General features: G+C 41.0%; 1 protein-coding gene across 1 annotated transcript; it reads right to left on the bottom strand.

Annotated features, from left to right (window-relative positions):
- Positions 1-1,854: 1,854 nt before the first annotated feature.
- Positions 1,855-2,652, bottom strand: LOC117141303. Its single transcript, XM_033304683.1, has 4 exons — positions 2,518-2,652; positions 2,228-2,460; positions 2,066-2,176; positions 1,855-2,002 (listed from the first exon to the last, which is right to left on the bottom strand). Exons 1-4 carry the CDS (start codon positions 2,650-2,652, stop codon positions 1,855-1,857), a joined length of 627 nt encoding a protein of 208 aa, XP_033160574.1.
- Between the last annotated feature and the right edge of the window lie 16,021 nt (positions 2,653-18,673).

Genomic DNA, 18,673 nt, shown 5'->3' with positions numbered 1-18,673 from the left:
TTTATAATATTATCTTTAAATTTTTTATTGAACCATTGAGACACACAGATTCTGATCAGTTAAGGACCAACTTTCCCAATAACTTCCTCTCTTCATTTCCTTGGAATGAAGTGTGAAAACTCCTCGAGCTTTTACTTATATGCCATTGTATCCATAATAACTTCAGTAATCCCCGAAAATTTTTCAATTTAACATTACAAAATTGCCAAACAAAGTTTCTCACCCAAAATAAAAAATTGGCCCTAAGCTGGCCCAAATTTTATACTACAACATTCAATCATAAAGGATCCCAAAGAGGGATACCCAAAGATAAGGGCACAACAAAGTAATTGAATAAGTCCAAGGAAATGTCAAAGTGGAGCGAATTTTCCCTGTGATGTGAGTTTTCGGTTGCTTAACTTTTTGGCACAGCTGTGCTTGGCCTTTTTTTCTACCCTCTGACAAATAATTTGTACGCAAATTAAGAAAACAGCCAAAAGACAGAATCGTTTTGGGCGGTTGGGGGAAAATTTAATGAGAGAAGCGTGTGCCAAAGTGTGATTAAAACTTTTTTGTTCGAAATATGGGGTTTTGTTGCTTTTGAGCATGTGCGGAATAATTGGTAATTTTTTTATTGTCATCAGAGTTTTATAATCAACTTTAAGCCTTTCTATGCTCTTTATGTTGGTTTCATTTGCAATTGGGTTCAAAAATTAAATAAAAATATTTTGTGCATCAAAATACATTTCTAAAAATACATTTTCTTAAGATTATGTCATTTTAAGACGTTAACTGATTTTTAAAATATTAAAGGGTATTATATAAAGTGCATACCGTGAAGGCAATTTCATTTTTGCTTCCATTACCATTATCATCGGGGTTTGGTAATCATTGTGAAGCCTTTTTTAAAGTACACGCTCAATTGGTATAATGCGTCGTAATAACCGTTATTTGACATCAGGAAGAAGAGTGAATGGCAGCCAGGGTTGTCACCATTTCCCCCGGGGAATCACAGAAGCGCAGTGCACCTTGCAGATAGCCAAGTGGTGGTGGATTCCGCTGGCGGGCTTACAAAGGATTAATTTGAATAGGTGTCTGGCACTCGGTCCAATTGGGAAAGTGACTCGAAACAAAAAACGACATCGAGATGGACCAGGGAATCAAATGCTACAAGTCCTGCGGAATGGGTGGTGCTGGGTGATGCGGATTGCCGGCTATCAACCACCACAAGAGGAGTTTGCTCCGTCGGCTGCTGCCTTTCCCATCATGCGTAATTCTATTTGTCATTTTGATTATGACATTGTAATGCTTTAATTGATGCGATGCGACAAAAGACGGACGGTACTGCTGGAATGGTTGGTGGGCATGTGGGTGCGATTGCAAACTGTAAAAGGCAATCAACCCTGTCGCTCTTTTGTGATCCGGGATTTTGTCAGGGTGATGACTATGACGCGCCGGCGAGATTCCTCCTCTTTTTTTTTTATTTTGTACTTTCCTCCTCCTGTCTCTCGGTGTGTTTGACAAATCCTATAAACAACCCGGGGCAGCTTTTTGTGTTCCACGTTTGGCGTGTCTGCGGGCCACGAACGTTCGAAATTTCAATGAATTTTAAATTGAAACTCTACGGCTATGAAATAGGAGGAAAACAAGGTGATTCAGGTGGGGCTATTGATATGTCAGATGGGGTCGGGCCACCTCGCTGTCTGCATCCATATCAAATACTGCTATCCATAGCCGACACCAAATATTCAACGTATTCCTTGGCTTTAATTAGAGATTCCGAAGCCTTTAACTTGGTCTAAGGGAACCAAGTGTGTCTTATAATACTAATTAATGTCTACTTATTTGATTTATTTTATTTATCTTTATTTTATATCAAAAGTTCATTTTGTTGACGAACGAAAACCAATTAATTATCTTTGTATTGCAGTCATACTTTGAACAATCCCTTCGTGATCCATCTTTTTCCGCTAATATAAAATCCAGAGCTCGATTAGACTCCGAGTTTAAAGTAGAAGAAGGACTGCATAAAGAAATAAATTTTTAAATATTTTAAAAATACAAAATGAACTATGAGATGGTTCACCTTAAAAGCAAGTGTAACATTTCTCCAGCAGTACTAAAGTCCTTCGCAAATTTGATGTTATTAGCCTCGCATATGGCCTCCAAAAGACACTCATGACCATTTAATCCATACCTATTTCACAATTTAAGAATCATAATTGAAATAAAAGTAAGATGATCATACCCATTAAGCATGTGTTCGATAAATTGGTATAGTTGCCAGCGCAAATCTGTGGGTTTCATGAATAATTTCCGCTGATCCTGGGCGTCTATGGTGTTTGGTTTGTATTCAGGAAACAGTGGGTTTTGCCTGTAGACGGTTGCATTATAGGGCAGATAGTACTCCGCTTTAAGGACATAGCCAACAGTGAGAGATTCATACTCAAGATCAGCAGGAATACCAATACCAGCAATAAACTAATAGATGAATCATTAAAATTATGTGATATTCACTTCAATTAAAAGTAAGATTACCTGGTGTCTTGTGGGCGCTTGTCGTGGAAATATCAAAAAACGTTTAGATCTGGAGTGAACATCTTGAGATGCAACTTGTTGCAAAAAAGTCAAACAAAGCGTTGCACAAATTGAAAACCACATTGAACTATTCATGTCGGAAGCTGGAAATCAACTAAACTTAGTGCAATTGTTGCAATGTAGCGCAGATTCTTCTTCAATTAGCACTTATGTGCCAAATAAGAAAGTTATATGCAGGCCAACATGGTTAAGAGAGAGAAATCCAGATATATAGACCTCAAAATTAGAATACTAATGTTAATTTTAGCTTCTTGCTAAATCAACAGAAGTATTTTATACCATAACAATGACAAGCACTTTTTTGCATCATTATACATAATCGATGCATACATCTGTTTCCATTCAAATTGCCCGCATTGTAAAAGGGCGGACTGTTCTGTTCTGTTTTTTTGGGGGTAAAACTGTAATGCAAAAGCCGAAAATTGCGTTTTCAACTTGTTGTTGCCATGGCAATTTTCGGGCCCATGATAAGCGGCAACAACGTAGAGCTGCCAACACGAAGTAGTTATTTTGCTGCACGCAAGTCGTATTCAACGTGACGCGACGCATGGTGCACGCAACCCAAAATTAGGCGCAGGACAAACATGTGTGTGCAGCAGCAGTGCTGTCGAACTAGCGAAGTTTTCATTCAACGCGGATATAATTCATATTCGAATTGGTCATTTTCTATACTATATGTATATAGTTTGCTAATTTAAGTTCCCCAGTTATTATGAATATCAACTTCTTTTATGAGAAACGTGTTATACCTTTTGGTATCCTACTTCTATGTTTGGATCCATTAAATTTCTTCTTATAATGCATATGACAATACTTGACATCACTGATTAGCTGGCTGCAAAAGCTGATAAGGTTGAGTGGGAAAAGTGGGAATTTCGCAAAAGAAGGCCGGAACCAACCGGCAAGCCAGAAGGCGTAAACACTGCACGCTGCGTTCCACCTGATCGACTTTTCTAGGCGCACAGGGATGGCGGCAAAGGAAAGGGGATGGTTATTAAAAGGGAGAAAGTTGAACCGGGAAGGAAATCGGGGTTATGGAATGGGTAAACCGGAATAGAGGAACACACGGGAACGGGCAGCTGTTGCCCCGCCGTCATTCTAATGCACAATGCACAGTGGGCATGAAATATTGTTGACAGGTGAAAACACTGCACACTCTATATGCCGGCAGCATGGGGCACGCGCGAGTTAACGACATCGGGACACGTCACAGACGCAGGCACAGGCGGCGGTTGTGGCAGATAAGCCGAAAGAGATACGTTGTCCACATGGGGGACATAGCGGCCGAAGGGGGGAACCCCCGAGGCGGGTGGAGGTTACGTGCTGGTCGGCCATTTGGGCGGGTCCATGTCCCCCGGGGGCGGCCGGAAAACGGTAATAAGTGAAAGTGTGTGCCAAGTGAAAGGGTGGCCGGGTTGGGGAAGGATAAGATTTGGGAGGGGGATGGGACCATCAACAGCTATGCCTATGGTGTCAGTCAACCCCCGGGGCATTCTAATAAATACTTGATTAGTTGAATAATAAATCCAAATGCTTTGTCGCTCTTCAAGGAAATGCTTAAAATACGAATTTCCAACGAATTCAATCATCTTCAAAACGATATGATGCCAAAATAACTTTATGTAAGGGGTGAAAAGTTTATTATTCATTGAGGAAATGGACAAAATTATAATGAATAGCATTTAATAAACTTTCCATATTTTCAGTGTCTATATATATTTATTACCACAATTCTTATATTTTCTAAGGCTATAGCATGTAGAAAAGCAACGTTATAAAATTTAAATACTTTTTAATAACATAGAATGCAAACTAATATTTCTTATCGGCTCATGAAACACGCTTATCCAGGAAACGGCGTTGACAATTAGGCAAACTTCTACACGACGCCTTTGGCGATAGGCAAATGTCCTGGCTTATCGATAACAGGTGAAACTCAGAATTTGCATGGGACGAGCGTGCCGCACGCAGACTTTGTTCCGTTCGAGTTGAGTTGCGGGATTCGAGTTCAGTTCCTGCGGGTCCGCAATAAATTCACTTTGCATTTTAATTTCAACTGGTAAAAGTAAAGTGAAAGAGTGTGCAATTTATCCACAGAGAGCGCAAACAAAGGAAGGAATGAATGCAAAATGTTGTAATTTCTGCGGCTGCTGCGTTGCATCCCTGTTGCACACGTAGTCGCGGAGTCAAGTTCTGGCCTCTAATGTTGCTGAAAATTGAATTTCTTATTGCAAAAATGCTCGCGTTGCGTGCGGCGGCTGCGTTGTACAACAACGTAAAGAGCATTACGTGTTTACGTAAAGTTTCGTCGGCGCCCGTCGGCCAAATTGTTTTCCACATCACCCCCAGGTCTTTCCCCGGGGCTTTTCCGTTCCGTTTGTTTATTTTATTATTTTTGTTTGCGCTCAAATTAAATGAAATGTTTATTCAAACGTTGAAAATTGCTTTAAAAAAATATAAAAAATGCGAGTAAGGCAGACAGCCGAGAAATGGCCAAAATGATATGCCAAAAGGGCTGCCAAAATGTCGCCGCCAATGTCCTTTTGTGCTGCGCATCCTTAACCCAAGAACTATTTGGGCTTTGACTGACTTTTTGCTATCTTTGGTTTATCGCCCAAGTGAATCATGTCAACCGCAAAAAGGGGCATCATCTTGGATTACCATAAAGACGTCCGCATCCTGCGTCTAGGCGCCATTCATTTTTCATACATGTACATATAAGCTTGAGAGTCCTGTTTCTTCCTGCATGATTCGGGACCCGATCCTGTATGTGCTGGCCCCAAGGCTTTGTTCGATTCAAAACGCCAGGCAACAACCCAGCTGGGAAATTTTATAAATGAGCTGCCAGCCACTCCCCTGTTCCGCCGGCCAGGAAACGAGCAAATCGCCTCGAGAGTCCTTGTGCCAAAAAAGGACCGCCGCCACAATGCCCCGAAAATCTTGATGGTCAAAGCCAAAGTGCAATGTCCGTGATGACTTGCCAGCCCAGTCATCCCCATAACCCCAAGGCTTAACCCAGTACTTCCGCTCCCCGACCCCGTGAAACGGACGAAATCCGGAGCCAGGCGACAACTTTGACGCCAGGCCAAAAATTGAAGTGTAGGAGCTGAGTTCCGGTTGTGTTTATATTGAAGGATGCCTTCTCCACTCACGTTCGCTCCTTGCCGAGCAGCAATCAATCATGCGGTTTAAATTAGGGTATTTACTTAAGTCGGTCAATCGATAGAGGCGAAAGTAAAATATTTTCCCAGTCTATCCTCGTCAGTCTTTTTTGTTGGCCTTCGCACTCTGTCAAAGTGACCAGTATCCTAAAACTTATGGGTTTGGGAATGTGGTTTTAAAGGATTTTACTACGGTCATCAACGATTGGAGATGCTCCCAAAAGCAAAAGAAAAAGGGGTATTCGAAATAAGGAAGTATAATGGAGATTTTTTTTATTTATAATAAACTGTGGTAATAAAAGGTTCTTATGGAATGTTTTTTAGAATTTAAAAATGAATCATTAATAATGGGTTAATTGTCATTTCAAATTGTTTTTTATGGTACTAAAAAAGTTTGTTTGAAACAAGGATAATATCAGAAACCAATCTTAAGTGTCACTCTCCGAAATCTTAAATTACAATCTACCGATAAAGGGGTTGGTCAATGTCAACTTCAAAGTTTCGTTCCACATCTATTTACATTCGAAGAAGTTTATGCGGGCTGAGTGTGTGGGAGTCGGTTAATGACATGCCAGGAACCTTTTGACTGCCAACACCCCAACCAGGAATCCTTCCCAGGAGCCTCCCTTGAAACCCCCACAGAGGCACACCCGTATTAATCATGAGCCTGTCACCTTGCGTAAATATGGCAAAATGAGTGGAAAATGAGCCAAAGATGCTACAGGATATATTTTTGGTAATGAACTTTGCAGTCAAAGTTTATTAGAATCAGGGCAAAGTTTTAACTTGGTTTTCGAAGGGGCGCAGTTAATGAGTGGGCCAAAGTAAATAAGTTCGCATTATGAGCTCCGGAAAAGTTTCTCCGGCTCAAAGGCAGGCAATCAAACACTTTTGGACTTTGATAAATCATAGTTGACCTGTGTCAAGCTTTACCGCAATCGATGATTTATGGAAATTGCCCAAGCCTTTTCATCCCTTTATGTTTGTAAGCTGCTTAGCAATTTGTCAAATAATTGTATTTGCTGAAAATATCTTATCAATACATTGATTTTCACGCCTATAAAGTGCCCGGGACAACTAGACAAACAAATTACGTCCAATGATTTTGAACTGAATAGTGCCAAACCCGTCCAGATCCCGCCTTCCGGCGATTCCCCGTAGTCAAATAACATTAAGGTGTGCCATTCGCTCAGTATCTGTGTAAATTATGAAAATTACCACAAAATGCTGCTGCGTTCCATTGAATCGCATGCGGTTTATGGGCCGTTTTAAGCCACACATTCGCACACAGGTGTTGTTTGTCCTGCCAAGGGAATTTACATTGATCTCTGAAGGAGTCGTCGTCGTGTGGGCTGTGCAGGTGTGCGTGAGTGCATTTAATGCTGTGTTAAATTGAAAATTTGCATAAAATATTTGCTGTTTATTTATTGGCCCAGGTACACAAAGTACACATATTCACTGGCCGCCCTCTTCTATTTGTCTGTGCTGTGTGTATCGACTCGGCCAACTAAATAGTTGATGCGATTTGTGTGCAATTTTATGGTCAACTTAGCCAGGAACTTTGCTCTTTCCTATCCGGGATGCTGGGTTTCCGGGGTCGCCGGTGCTAAGTTTCTATGACCATAAACTTGGTTACAACTAAATCGATTTCGGTTTTCAATTTATTATTATGTGAGCCTTGGTATGTAAGCAGATTTCATTTGGCTTGTTGGGTTTGCCAAGTGTCTATCGATGAGTTGCAAATAAATGGAATTCAAGAAATCATTCGAATTATTACAGCTAGTTGTGGTGCATTAAAATATGTTATCTGTTGAATTTTAATACAAATATATTAATTACAAATTTCCTTTTTATTGATTCTTTAAAGTAGTCAAAGTAAGACGATAAAAGAATTTAAATCATTTTCAATCTATCTCAGTTCCCTCCACTTGTAATTTTCTTTTTCTTTTAACTTGGGAGTGCTCAAACTCCCGGAAACTTTTCAAGGGTTTTTTCGGAGAGTTTTCCTGATTTCAACGTGGGCTTTTGGCAGCCTCATTTTCTGGTTGAAGAAAAAGTTCTTCGTACCGCGTCTTCGCATATGTAAATAAATGCCGAACAAAAATTTCCACGAATCAACTTTTTTCCCACCGTATGTGCGCTGGGGTTAGTGATAAAAAATTGAGGAGGCGGGAATCATGGGGCATTTGCCATTTTATAGTGTGTTTATTTAGCACTTGGAAAATATTACTTTTTGCGCCCGGCAATAATTTTAATTGCTTTGCCAGTGCCAGTGCCAGGAGTCTGCGGAATCTGGGGATTGGCGCACTCCGTCGGCCAAACAGCTCCAAGCCGCCATCTCCTCCAGCATTTCCCCTCTGATGCTGATGCATTCGCGAAAGTTAAGTGGCAAAAGTTTTCGCACTAAAGTTGAAGTTGCTGCCCCCCCTGTTGTTGTTGGTGTTGTTGTTTTCGGAGAGCAAACATCAACGCCCACGCGATGTGAAACAGTAGCAAAAGCTGGATATTATTTGAGTTTTGGTCCCTTTTTCCAAAAGCCCCCACCACAGTCCAACCATCAACCATCCGCCTTTCACCCGCTCCACCACCACTTTTTTTCCTGGGCACTTTGATTGTTTTGAGATTTCGCGGCAACACATAAACTTGCGCTTGTCGAGCTGGGAGGGGGGAACTGGGGAAGTTCCGATTTGTTTATCATTGCCGGGAACAAAGGTTGGGGTAAAAAGTGCAAAGCCATCAGATTTAAATAAAATAAAAGTTTAAATTGAGATTGGCACCAGTGCTGGAAATTAGTTTCTAAAACAAATAATTTAACTTGAATGCTAGGTGGTACTCTATTACTTGTTTACTTTATTAGAAAAAGTTGGTGTAATGTAAATTAAATATATTAGAATCTATTTTAAATGTGCCTCTCATTGCGTTTTTCTTTTAGCTTCGTTTTACTTGTATGTAGCCTGCAGCTAGAAGAATAGTGCTAGACTAACTAAAGGCTTTCGAAAATCAGTTAACTTTCGCTGTCAGCCAAGATTTATTTTCTTCTCGAGGTCGCCTTTTGGCCAAGACACCTATTTCGCATTTTAAGGTATCAATTTCCTTCGAACTTGCAGTTTATGGCCTATCAATAGCCTGGCCAAGGTGTTTGGCACCAAGCAGGATAGCTAAATCAATTTCGGTTCCCTTCACTTTCGGGTTGAGCCAATTCCGATGGGAGAGAACCTTTTGGTAATTGCATTAAATATGCAAAAAAAGTCGGGAAAAGGACGTGTCTAGGCAAAGGGCTTCGAACCAATTAAATATTGTAGTTTATGTGTGTGGCGAGGAGCAGAAAACAACTCATGAGGAATCATGGCCGGCAAAAAAGGGCCTTCACTGTCTTAACTCAAACAGGCATTAAATTATCAAAACCGAAAGGGACCCAGGCGATAAGGGATCATGTGGGGTTGGGGCTTGGAGTGTTACCGCCGACACAGCATAAACATACCGGAAAATAGTGCGTGCCTTCGTTACAGATTTACAGCAAATAAAAATGGCCATGCAGGGAGCTCGTTGCGTATACGCCGCGTGTGTTAGCCGGCTCTGATTGCCAAAGCTGAGCATAGGAAATCAATTCGAGCGTATAAATGTGGGTCACAAGGGGGCTGGAGCTGGGGAGGCTGTGGCAGCGGGATTTTTACCCACTCTGCAAGTGAGTCAGCAAATTGTTGCCGCCATGCTGAGGAAAACTTGGACGTTTACGCATAATTTAAGTGAATTTACGCCTCTCAGACTTTAAGCTGTGCTGAAGCTAAGTTCACTCGATTTTCCCTTTGCAAGAAACGCATCGAAGCGTTGTTAGCCAAAAGTTGATTTTCCAAGCCATAAAAGACAATCGCTCGAAATCCAAAAGACGCTCATCATATACTCTCGCACTCACACACATAAAGACATCTCGAACTGCAATCAAATTCTACACTTCAATGGACATTCAGACACTCAACCCCACGATGTGGATACTTTGTCACACTTTCCTCCTTTTAACTGCAATTTCTTTGGGGGAACTTTTGTCAACTTTTAGGTGAAAGTGCGCCAGCAGACGGAAAAGCGAAGCCAAACAGAAATGGAAGATTTTCCAGCCAAGCCGAAAACTTTGTTCTTATCGCCAATGCCTCGGAAAGGAGCTTTGGCATTAAGTAATGGATCCCTATTACGGAATCGAGGGCAGGAAAATCGGGGGCGAAAAAACTTTTATTTTTTCTGTGTTAACCAAGGCCTAGGGCACAATTGAGGATCAAGGAGTTTATGAAGTAAACATGGGAAGTTTAAATTGAAAGTTGGTAATTGCACAAGAGATTTTCAAGGGCTTTTTAATAAATAGTAATTAATATCAGACTTTAGAAATTGTGTATTAATACAAGAGTAATTTACTTGTTAATTGGAGTAAATCTATGACCCTTTAAATATTACCATTGCCATAAATATATAAAACAGTTAGAAGAGTCCACTACATTTAAGGCCATCGAACTTTATTTTGGGCTTCCCTATTTTTTGCTGCTTTATCCGTTTGTTCAGCTTCTTGCATATATTTACTCACACTCCGGTCAGTTTGGTCCGAAAGCAAGTTCTTGGCTCATTAAATGGCCAAGAAGCAATTGCAGTGCCAGCAATTGGGAGCCACATGAGGACGGAATTCGAACAAAGTTCGTCCCTTTGCGTGTACCACCAGCAGCCAGACTGCCAATTTGGCCAGAAAATTGTGGCAGGAGGTTGGCTGGTTGGTTGGTTGGTTAGATTGTTGGCTGCTTGCATCTGGGCAATATTTCACTCCAGGAAGCGATCGATCCATGGCTCTCTCCCTGTTTCTGTGCCGGCTTATCACGCAAATCTGTCAGATAAAGTTTTCCTTTGCATACGTGCGCATAACTGGCACAAGCTGGCCGATCCGTCGATCGGTTGGTTGGTCAGAACCCAGGCTGAAACTGAAACAGATCCCCCATACCACAACGGCCGTCCTGCATCTCCTCTCACTCGTGCAGAACGTGGATCGCAATTAAATGTTCGGTTTTTGGACAAGATGCAGTGCAGCGCCAATGTGGAACCTGCTACTTTCCAAAGGAACGAGAGGAACAATCGTGATCTTATCATTTCTTGCTTTGTTCATGTTCGATTTGTGAATTTGTGTTTTACTACCTCAAGTATCGCCGCCGTATCGATTGGATGGTACGATGAAACGATGCACTCGGCCTGCATTTCGGGGCAGCATTTTCATGACATTTCCTACTCGACCGCATTTGCAAACAGACCGCGTCCAGTCGCGATCTTCGACTCTGGCCGATGCTTTATTTTCCATTTAAATAATTTATAAGTGAGGCCGGCGAAAAAAATCTCTGTGCCTTTTGTCCCCGATCGTGATAAGCTCTCCCCATATATACATTTATATTTTTTTTCTTCCTGCTCCAGCATTGTCTTTGGCGACAGCCCAGAAAAAAATCTATATAAAATGTAATTTAATTTAATTTATTGCAGCCTGCTTAAGATTTATGGCCAAGTCAGCGCAAATATTGGCATTAATGTCAACCAAAATATTAAGAGCTTCGATGGGTTCACAAAAAATGTGGCACTAAGAGAGCAGGTGAAGTGAAATGTTTGCTGGAAAAAGTTTAAGGCAAGGAAATAATATTTGTATTTCCAGCATTTTAATTGTTATTATTCATTCAAGCAATTTGCAAACCCACACTAACCTCATTTTTCCGTCAAAACTAACCTAGAAAACCTCAAACTTGGCACTTGTCACTTTCCCGCCACACAGCTCAATCAAATTGGAAACATTTCTGAAACACAGAAATGTACCCTCTCGACCCAGACACCAGAAACTCGTTATCAAACCAGGAAAAAGTGGGGAAAAAAACGTTTAATTAAATGAAAAAATGTATATTTTTCACTCACGAGCAGATTCCTATTTGGTGTATAACTATCAGCGGAATGTTTTGCGAAACGTTTTTTAAATTGGTTTTGCAATTTCGGTGTCGCAGATACTCATACTTGAAGATACATGGCCGGCGATATGCAAAAGATACACACTACAAAGTGCCACAACGAATCGCAGTGGAGCAGTGCCGGCTTCAGATACATAACGGTAGGTGGCCTGGTCATGTGGAGCAGTCAGTAGTTGGAGCTCCCTCCTCCGGAATCCCTGCTTGCTTGCTGCCAGCTCCTCGCCCATCAGGTCGTAGATGTTAATCGTTGCGGCACTTTGGAGTAAGTGGCATTTGCCAGCGTCCACGACAACGACGACGACAAGGTCCATGAGAGGAGTCGCTAGCACCAGCACCAGCAGCAGGAGCAGGAGCTATTGGATGGAGGTTGGAGATTGGAGGACGACCGAGGATGACGATGGCGATGGCCAACTCTTGATATGCCCGGGTATGTGTCCCAACCGCCTGCAGAAGGGGGCGTGGCTCGTGTCAGTTTTCTCCTGGACTTGGCAATGTTCGTGGCAAATGTTTGCGGATTTGAATTTAAATTGAAATAGGATGTTGTATATTCAAATGAATTTTAACTTAAGGGTAAATGGGAACTGCCAGCCAGGGGGCGTGGCCCTGCCAGTAGCCGTGGCAGCAGGAGAAGGGCCAGTCAGATTAACATCATCAGTTTGGCATTGATTGGTCGTTGGATAGCGCAGGAAAACCCAGGAAAAGCGCCAACGGGCATCGGTTCACATGTAACCGCAAAAGAAAAAGAAATCGAAGGAAGGAAAATCCAGACCGCTGGAAGGAACGAGGAATTTTGTAGACTCTTTCCGGGACATGCATAAAGTAGTTAATATTATCTTAAGCTCTTCAGTATATTTTTTCCATCATCATGTTTATAAATCCATATTTTTATTAGCTTGATCTTATAGAGTTTCCTGGAATTATCAATGCTTAGTTCATTATACATTAATCTTTCAGTTCAGTCCCTAATCAATGAGCGCAGATTGTATAATACTCTACACGTTTAACTCGAAGCTAAGTACCTTAAAATTTATAGAGTACAACAAATGTGAGAAGACACCCAAAACGTTATAAATGTTTCGGGAGGCAATCAACCAACGGACCCGGCAAACTGTCCGAGGACAAAGAAAAAAGTAAACCAAAAACCAGAGGAACTAATGGGTTTTGTAATAAGTTTCAGTTTTCATGTTTATATTAGCATTCTAATAGTGGAGGCTCGGGATGAGCACCCGGTGGACTAGATAGATCTCGATTGGTAGTGCCACAATATTTGGTCTGGCCAATTTGCTCTGCATTTAAGTGAGCGGGTGGTGGCGGCTGCCCACCAGGTGAAATAGAACAAACTCTGGCTGTTATCTCGACGGAAGGTTCATGGGAACCGTTCTCGTACAGAGCGTGTTCTTTGACGCCCCCATAGATAAGGAGCCAAGCCCCGAGGCGAACTAACGAACAAACAAACCATAAACGATAATTAATAGAGAGATAATCTAAGCGCTTCATTGACAAATCGAAATGAATTATTTTCCCAAAGACTCCAAGGCGAGTGCAGCAATTTCCATGGAAAACTCGCCCCTCCCCACCACTCCTCACCAACCCCGTTTCAACATTTCTCTGCCGCTGACAGCAACATCGGGCCAACCGAGTCTTGTATACCATAAATCTTGTTCTGCGGAGAACTAGTCCAGCAGTGACATTCGCCTGCAAGGAGACTGGGTTTGGGTATGGATTTGAGTTGAAGTTTTAGTTTGGGGCTGTGGTCGGGGGCTTCCAGAGACATGGCATCGTCTTCATTTCGGGACCTGGCCTGGCACGACTTTTCTTTCTCTCGCCGAGCTGGTCCGTGGAAATGCAGTTCAATCTACAGGTGGTTAATCACCAATTAAGCTCTACATCGTACAAATTTGTAAGACCCAAAAGGGAGACGTGAACCTCGAGCTGACCCTTCTCCGCTGCATTCCCCCACCCTTAATATTATGTCACACTATTTGTCAAACGGGTTTCCAATGCTCCAACGCTCCAACTTCGAAAACTCAACAAAAAAATTCAAGCTCACGCCGAGCGGCAAAAATTGAATTGATTAATAAATGCGGTGAGGTGAACGGCACGGGGAGTATCAAAACTCTTTTGGGCTTTTCGGAACTTTTTCGGGGCATAAATCTCAACTAATTTTGTGTAATTAGTTTGCATAATCTGTCACGCTGTTTCTTCTTTGAATTCTTTTACCTTTTCTCCCCCATTTATTTTTTTTTTGGCAACATAATGGAGTTTCGATTGGGATTTTCTTGGCTTAAATAAATGTGATTCTATTGATTTCTAAATGCTTCTTTAAAAATTGGTGGTCGGCTTTTGTCAAAGTCTTGTGGTTTCTTTGGGCTTTCGGTTCGTTGGAATTCTTCGCAGACCAATTAATTTGTTGGTCATTTTGAACTTCAAAGTGTTTGGCAGTTTGAGAAGATAATTAAAGGGTCTTTGACTATTTGAAGGTTTTAGGGTTAAACGTTAGCAGGTGTAGTTAATTTATCAGGTTTTTTGGTGGGGCAGTATATCTAATAGGCTTGTGCTTATCAGATATAGGGATAGCTTATCTTATACCCCTGAAATGCAACAAGATATACACATAACTTAATCCAGTGCAATAAATTAAAAAACACACAATTTTCTGACAACCTGTGTGAATGAAAGCTGTGTAAAACATTCTTGAATAACGTAAGCACAAAAAATGAATTCATCTAACTTTTTTGGGGTATGCACTCATACACTCAAAGCGCAAAAACGGAACCGCTGGCTATTTAAAAATTCAATCAGCCACAGAGACAATCGACCGAAATTGTTTCAACAATATTTTAATGATATTTGCCAAAGGCCAACTAGAGACACCGCGCGAAAGAGGAAAACTGCGGGGAAATCAAACAAATCGAAAACAGGCCAAACAGGGGGAAAATGTGCAAAAAAAAAGAAACAAGAGTTCATTCGACCCGCTCAAAACTCAATTTGCCAATATGCGTACAACGGTCAAACAAAATAGCAAATTTATAGAATTTGAATCGCCAAATCGGACCTGACCCTCCCACTCCACGGCGAGATGAAAAATCAGAGGCTGAAAAAAAAATGCAAACAGATACAGGAAAATTTAGAATGAGTGGTGTGGAGTTGTGAAGGACGGGCGAGGGCATAGCAATTTCATCTAAATTCAAATCGACCAAAAACGTTTAATAACAAATTTAAAAACTCATCACACTGCCGTCGCTGTGTTGTTGCTGCATTGGCATTCAACAATGTTGCACTTTGATGTCAGTCGTGATAACAGACACACACAAAACAATTCGCACGGCATTTTCCAAAATGCAGTCGTCAATCAACAGTGTGTGTGTGTGTGTGTGTGGAAAACAGTTTGGAAAACCGGGCAAGAGTTGGGTGTCCGCAAACCAAACTGAATGGAGTCCACTCATAATTGAATTTGGCCGGCGAGGAGTTGCGAATTTTGGGGAGCACTGCTTCAGGTCATCGCTCTATATGCCGTATTATTGAAAATCATTGTGATGCATTCGAAATTCGCTGCCAAAGTACACAAAGCCTCCAAATGGAGCATCCCGGAATGGTCAAATGCGAAAGGGTAGCAAATAGATACGCTGTTAAAAGTGCCTATCCAATTCATTAATTCTATTTAAATGTATTGGACATCTGTTATTTCATTTAATTATAAATATGCAAAATAAATCACACAAATAGAAATATTCCGAAAATTGTATGCTTTTATTTACTAAATTTGTGACTAATAAGTGCCTTAGTAAATTTTCTTTGAAAATCCATTTTTTTAAAGTAACAATCAAAGGTCAACTACTGATATCCGTTCCCTTAAAAAAATCCCACAACTCGCGCAAAATATCCCCTCAGCTGGTATCTCCGAGATAATGCCTCGATGAATACTGTTTAAAATTCATTTCAGTTTATCATCAGCTTGGGCGGGGTGCAGAAAAACTTTGTTCACCAAATGGAATTCACGCTGGAAAATTGCGTTTTCAACGAAAATGAGTTTTAATTGCAACTTCTCCTAATGCTGCCAACACACGAAACGAAACGGGACGAGTTTTGCAGAGTGGGTGTTGAGTTTTAAATTGAGGGACGGGTTTGGGTTTTATGGGCACGGGTTTGAGTTGGAGTCCGTTCTATTCTGTTCTGGGTCTGAATTCCGCTGCAGGCCGGCTAGTTGGTATTTCAGCACACGTATCCTCTTAACTGGTGGAATGTTATGTTCTTTATGATAATTCGTATGAGTAAGTGCGAGTCTGGGTTTTGAGTTTACCCCGTTTTTTTACTGGCCAAACTGTGGGCCTGGATTGAAATCCATTTGAAATCTGACTGCGGTCGGTGCAACTACGATTTGTTGATTGAACAGGGACCACAAATTGTGCGGTCTTCAAAATGAATATTTAGCCTATTTACCCAAGCGGAAAATGCTGGAAAACACGACGAAATTCCTAACTGCAAATGCATTTTGTGCAGCGGAGTCAAACATCGATTTCCTCGTCGCTTGTTTTTGCGAAATATATTGTGAAATTTTCGGAAATATAAACCAACCAACGAAATACTTAATTAATAAGTTGTATTATTACTTTTACTATTTCTTTCCGGAAAAAAACACCAAAAATTAACTCAGTCATAAATAGCTGCAGGGTTTAGGCCAAATGAACAAGAGACGTGGTGAATTTGCATCAAGAAATAAAAGTTCGCGTTTAACGCACTCTGCATGTAGCTGATAAAGGTTCGTTATGGCCGTGAAAAACCATCAACTGATGTTGCATTTTTTCACTGTATTTTATACATTTATTTGTATCCCTTAAATGATGCACATGAATCCAATTTTTTGCCTTCTTCGAACGACATCCAATATTCTCGCTAAAAAACAGCGCAGAATACAAGAGCTCAGAAATTGCCAGTGCCCGGGGTCCGGTACTCGTGTCTGCAGTTGTTCGTATTTGTTTTTAATTAAAATAAATATTACCATAACCTATAAAATAATTGAAAAACAATTTAGCATTATTGCGTGCAGGCTGGCCCATTCGAAGCAGAGATTCCCATTGCTTTTTCCCAGGAGTAGCACATGATTCCTCGACGTGTGTCTGCTGGTGTTTTCCGATTTCTGTTTACTGTTTGTCAGTCGTTGAGGTTGCAACTTGCCACAGCAAGGCGGTTCTTGAAATGGTGGGAGGTTGCACAGGGCTCCTGCCAGATTTACACGCCTTTATTTACCGAGTAGTACCAAGTCGAAGGGTATATATTCGATCAATGGTCTCAACACTCATACAATACGCTTTCTTTCTTTTCTGCTGCAAATCTAGCATTAAATATAATATTGGGTAAAAAAATGGATATAAAAAAATTTTAATTTGGTAAGACAACAAATTTTGTTCAGGTTTTCAGACCGTTTTTTTTTTTAACTTAAATAAAATTTTTGTTTTTAAACAAGCCATCAAAAAACACATAGCTTAAAAATAAGTTAATAACAACTTTGTACATGAACTTTATACATTTATTATAAAATAGTGTACTCATACAATCGGCTTACCCATTGACCCCCTTCTTTTTCCTTTCATTTGAATTTTAATTTAAAATATTTTTGCAAAAGTTTCGAACGCACTTGCCCACCCACACACACACACACATTCGCTGTTGCGAAATTTCGTTTACTTTGTGGGTCTTATATTTTGACATAATTATACACACACACACACCACCGAGCATTTATACATGTTTTTTAATTTTTATGCGTCGTTCTCACATGGGCAATGTGCGAAAAAATAAAAAATCTGAAAATGAAAATCTTCTTAAGCTACAACAACAATTATAATAATTATTTAATTAAAAATGCTGTCGCTTGAGTTGCTGCTGCAGTGGCTGCTAGCCGCTTGATTTTTCCCTTTTACGCGATTTTTGTTCAACAGAAATTGCATTTACGAGTGCTCTGGCACTTGAGGGAAAATTAATCTATTTTAAGTGTGTGCAACACATCAGGAGCAACGAAGTTGGGATTGGTCCATAATGGTCCACTTTGGAGGTAGGTTAATGAGTTTTGGACTTTCAGCAACAGAAAAAAGCACAACATACATAACTTAATCACACATGAGATATTATCTCTCCTTCGCCATAAATAAGTTAATGATTCTGTGTACAAAATCTTAAATCGTACATCTTAAATTTGAAAGTATTCATTTATCATAATTGAACGCATTAAAGGTATTTCCTGCAATCCGATATAGTTATCCGATCTGCGCGTTGTCGAGTTGCTTATCCTTACCAACATTGTTGCAACCTTAGACCATTTCCTCCTTTGTTATCTTCTCCCTGGAAGATATTTCCCAACATGACCTCATTTTCAGCCCCATGTAGGGAAACAATCGGAGAAAACAATTGCCTCGAAAAGCGGTAGCTTGTCAGATTGATTACCACTCGATTGTTGGGAAAGTCTTGCGCAATTCCGAAGGGGCCACGAAAATCCAAATGGACTGCCATGATTGACCATAATGAGTTGAGTTTTTAGGTAGATCACGCCCGAGTTGCATAGTCAGTACCTTTCTTGTTTGCAAATGGCATTCGTATGGGACGCAGCATAAAAATTGCATTAGGCGCACAAATACGGTTGCAATTGTACCCAGTGTGTTCTTGGACACCTTTGTATCTCTCGGTGCGGATGCCTGCTAATCTCTTATAACATTTCCATTAATACGCAGTTGGTAGTCCCTTCCCTGAGACCGACCCTTCCCTAACCAAACTGCCTGCCAATGCCAAATGATGAGAAATTAATGTGAGTCGAGCAGGAGAACGAACCAAGCCCCTGAGCTCACACTCACAGCATGGGCCTAGCGTCATGGTATTCTTCACAGTCTTCTCCTCGCAGCGGGACAATTGGGCCCGGGTTATTGTTGGGAAATTTCACAGCACTCGGCATGGGTCCATGGCATGGATCCA

This window comes from Drosophila mauritiana, chromosome 3L, assembly GCF_004382145.1.
Source record: "Drosophila mauritiana strain mau12 chromosome 3L, ASM438214v1, whole genome shotgun sequence".
In the NCBI taxonomy this organism is placed as follows: domain Eukaryota; kingdom Metazoa; phylum Arthropoda; class Insecta; order Diptera; family Drosophilidae; genus Drosophila; species Drosophila mauritiana.
The sequence above is the reverse complement of the archived record's forward strand: the minus strand, read 5'-3'. Positions and strand labels throughout refer to the sequence as shown.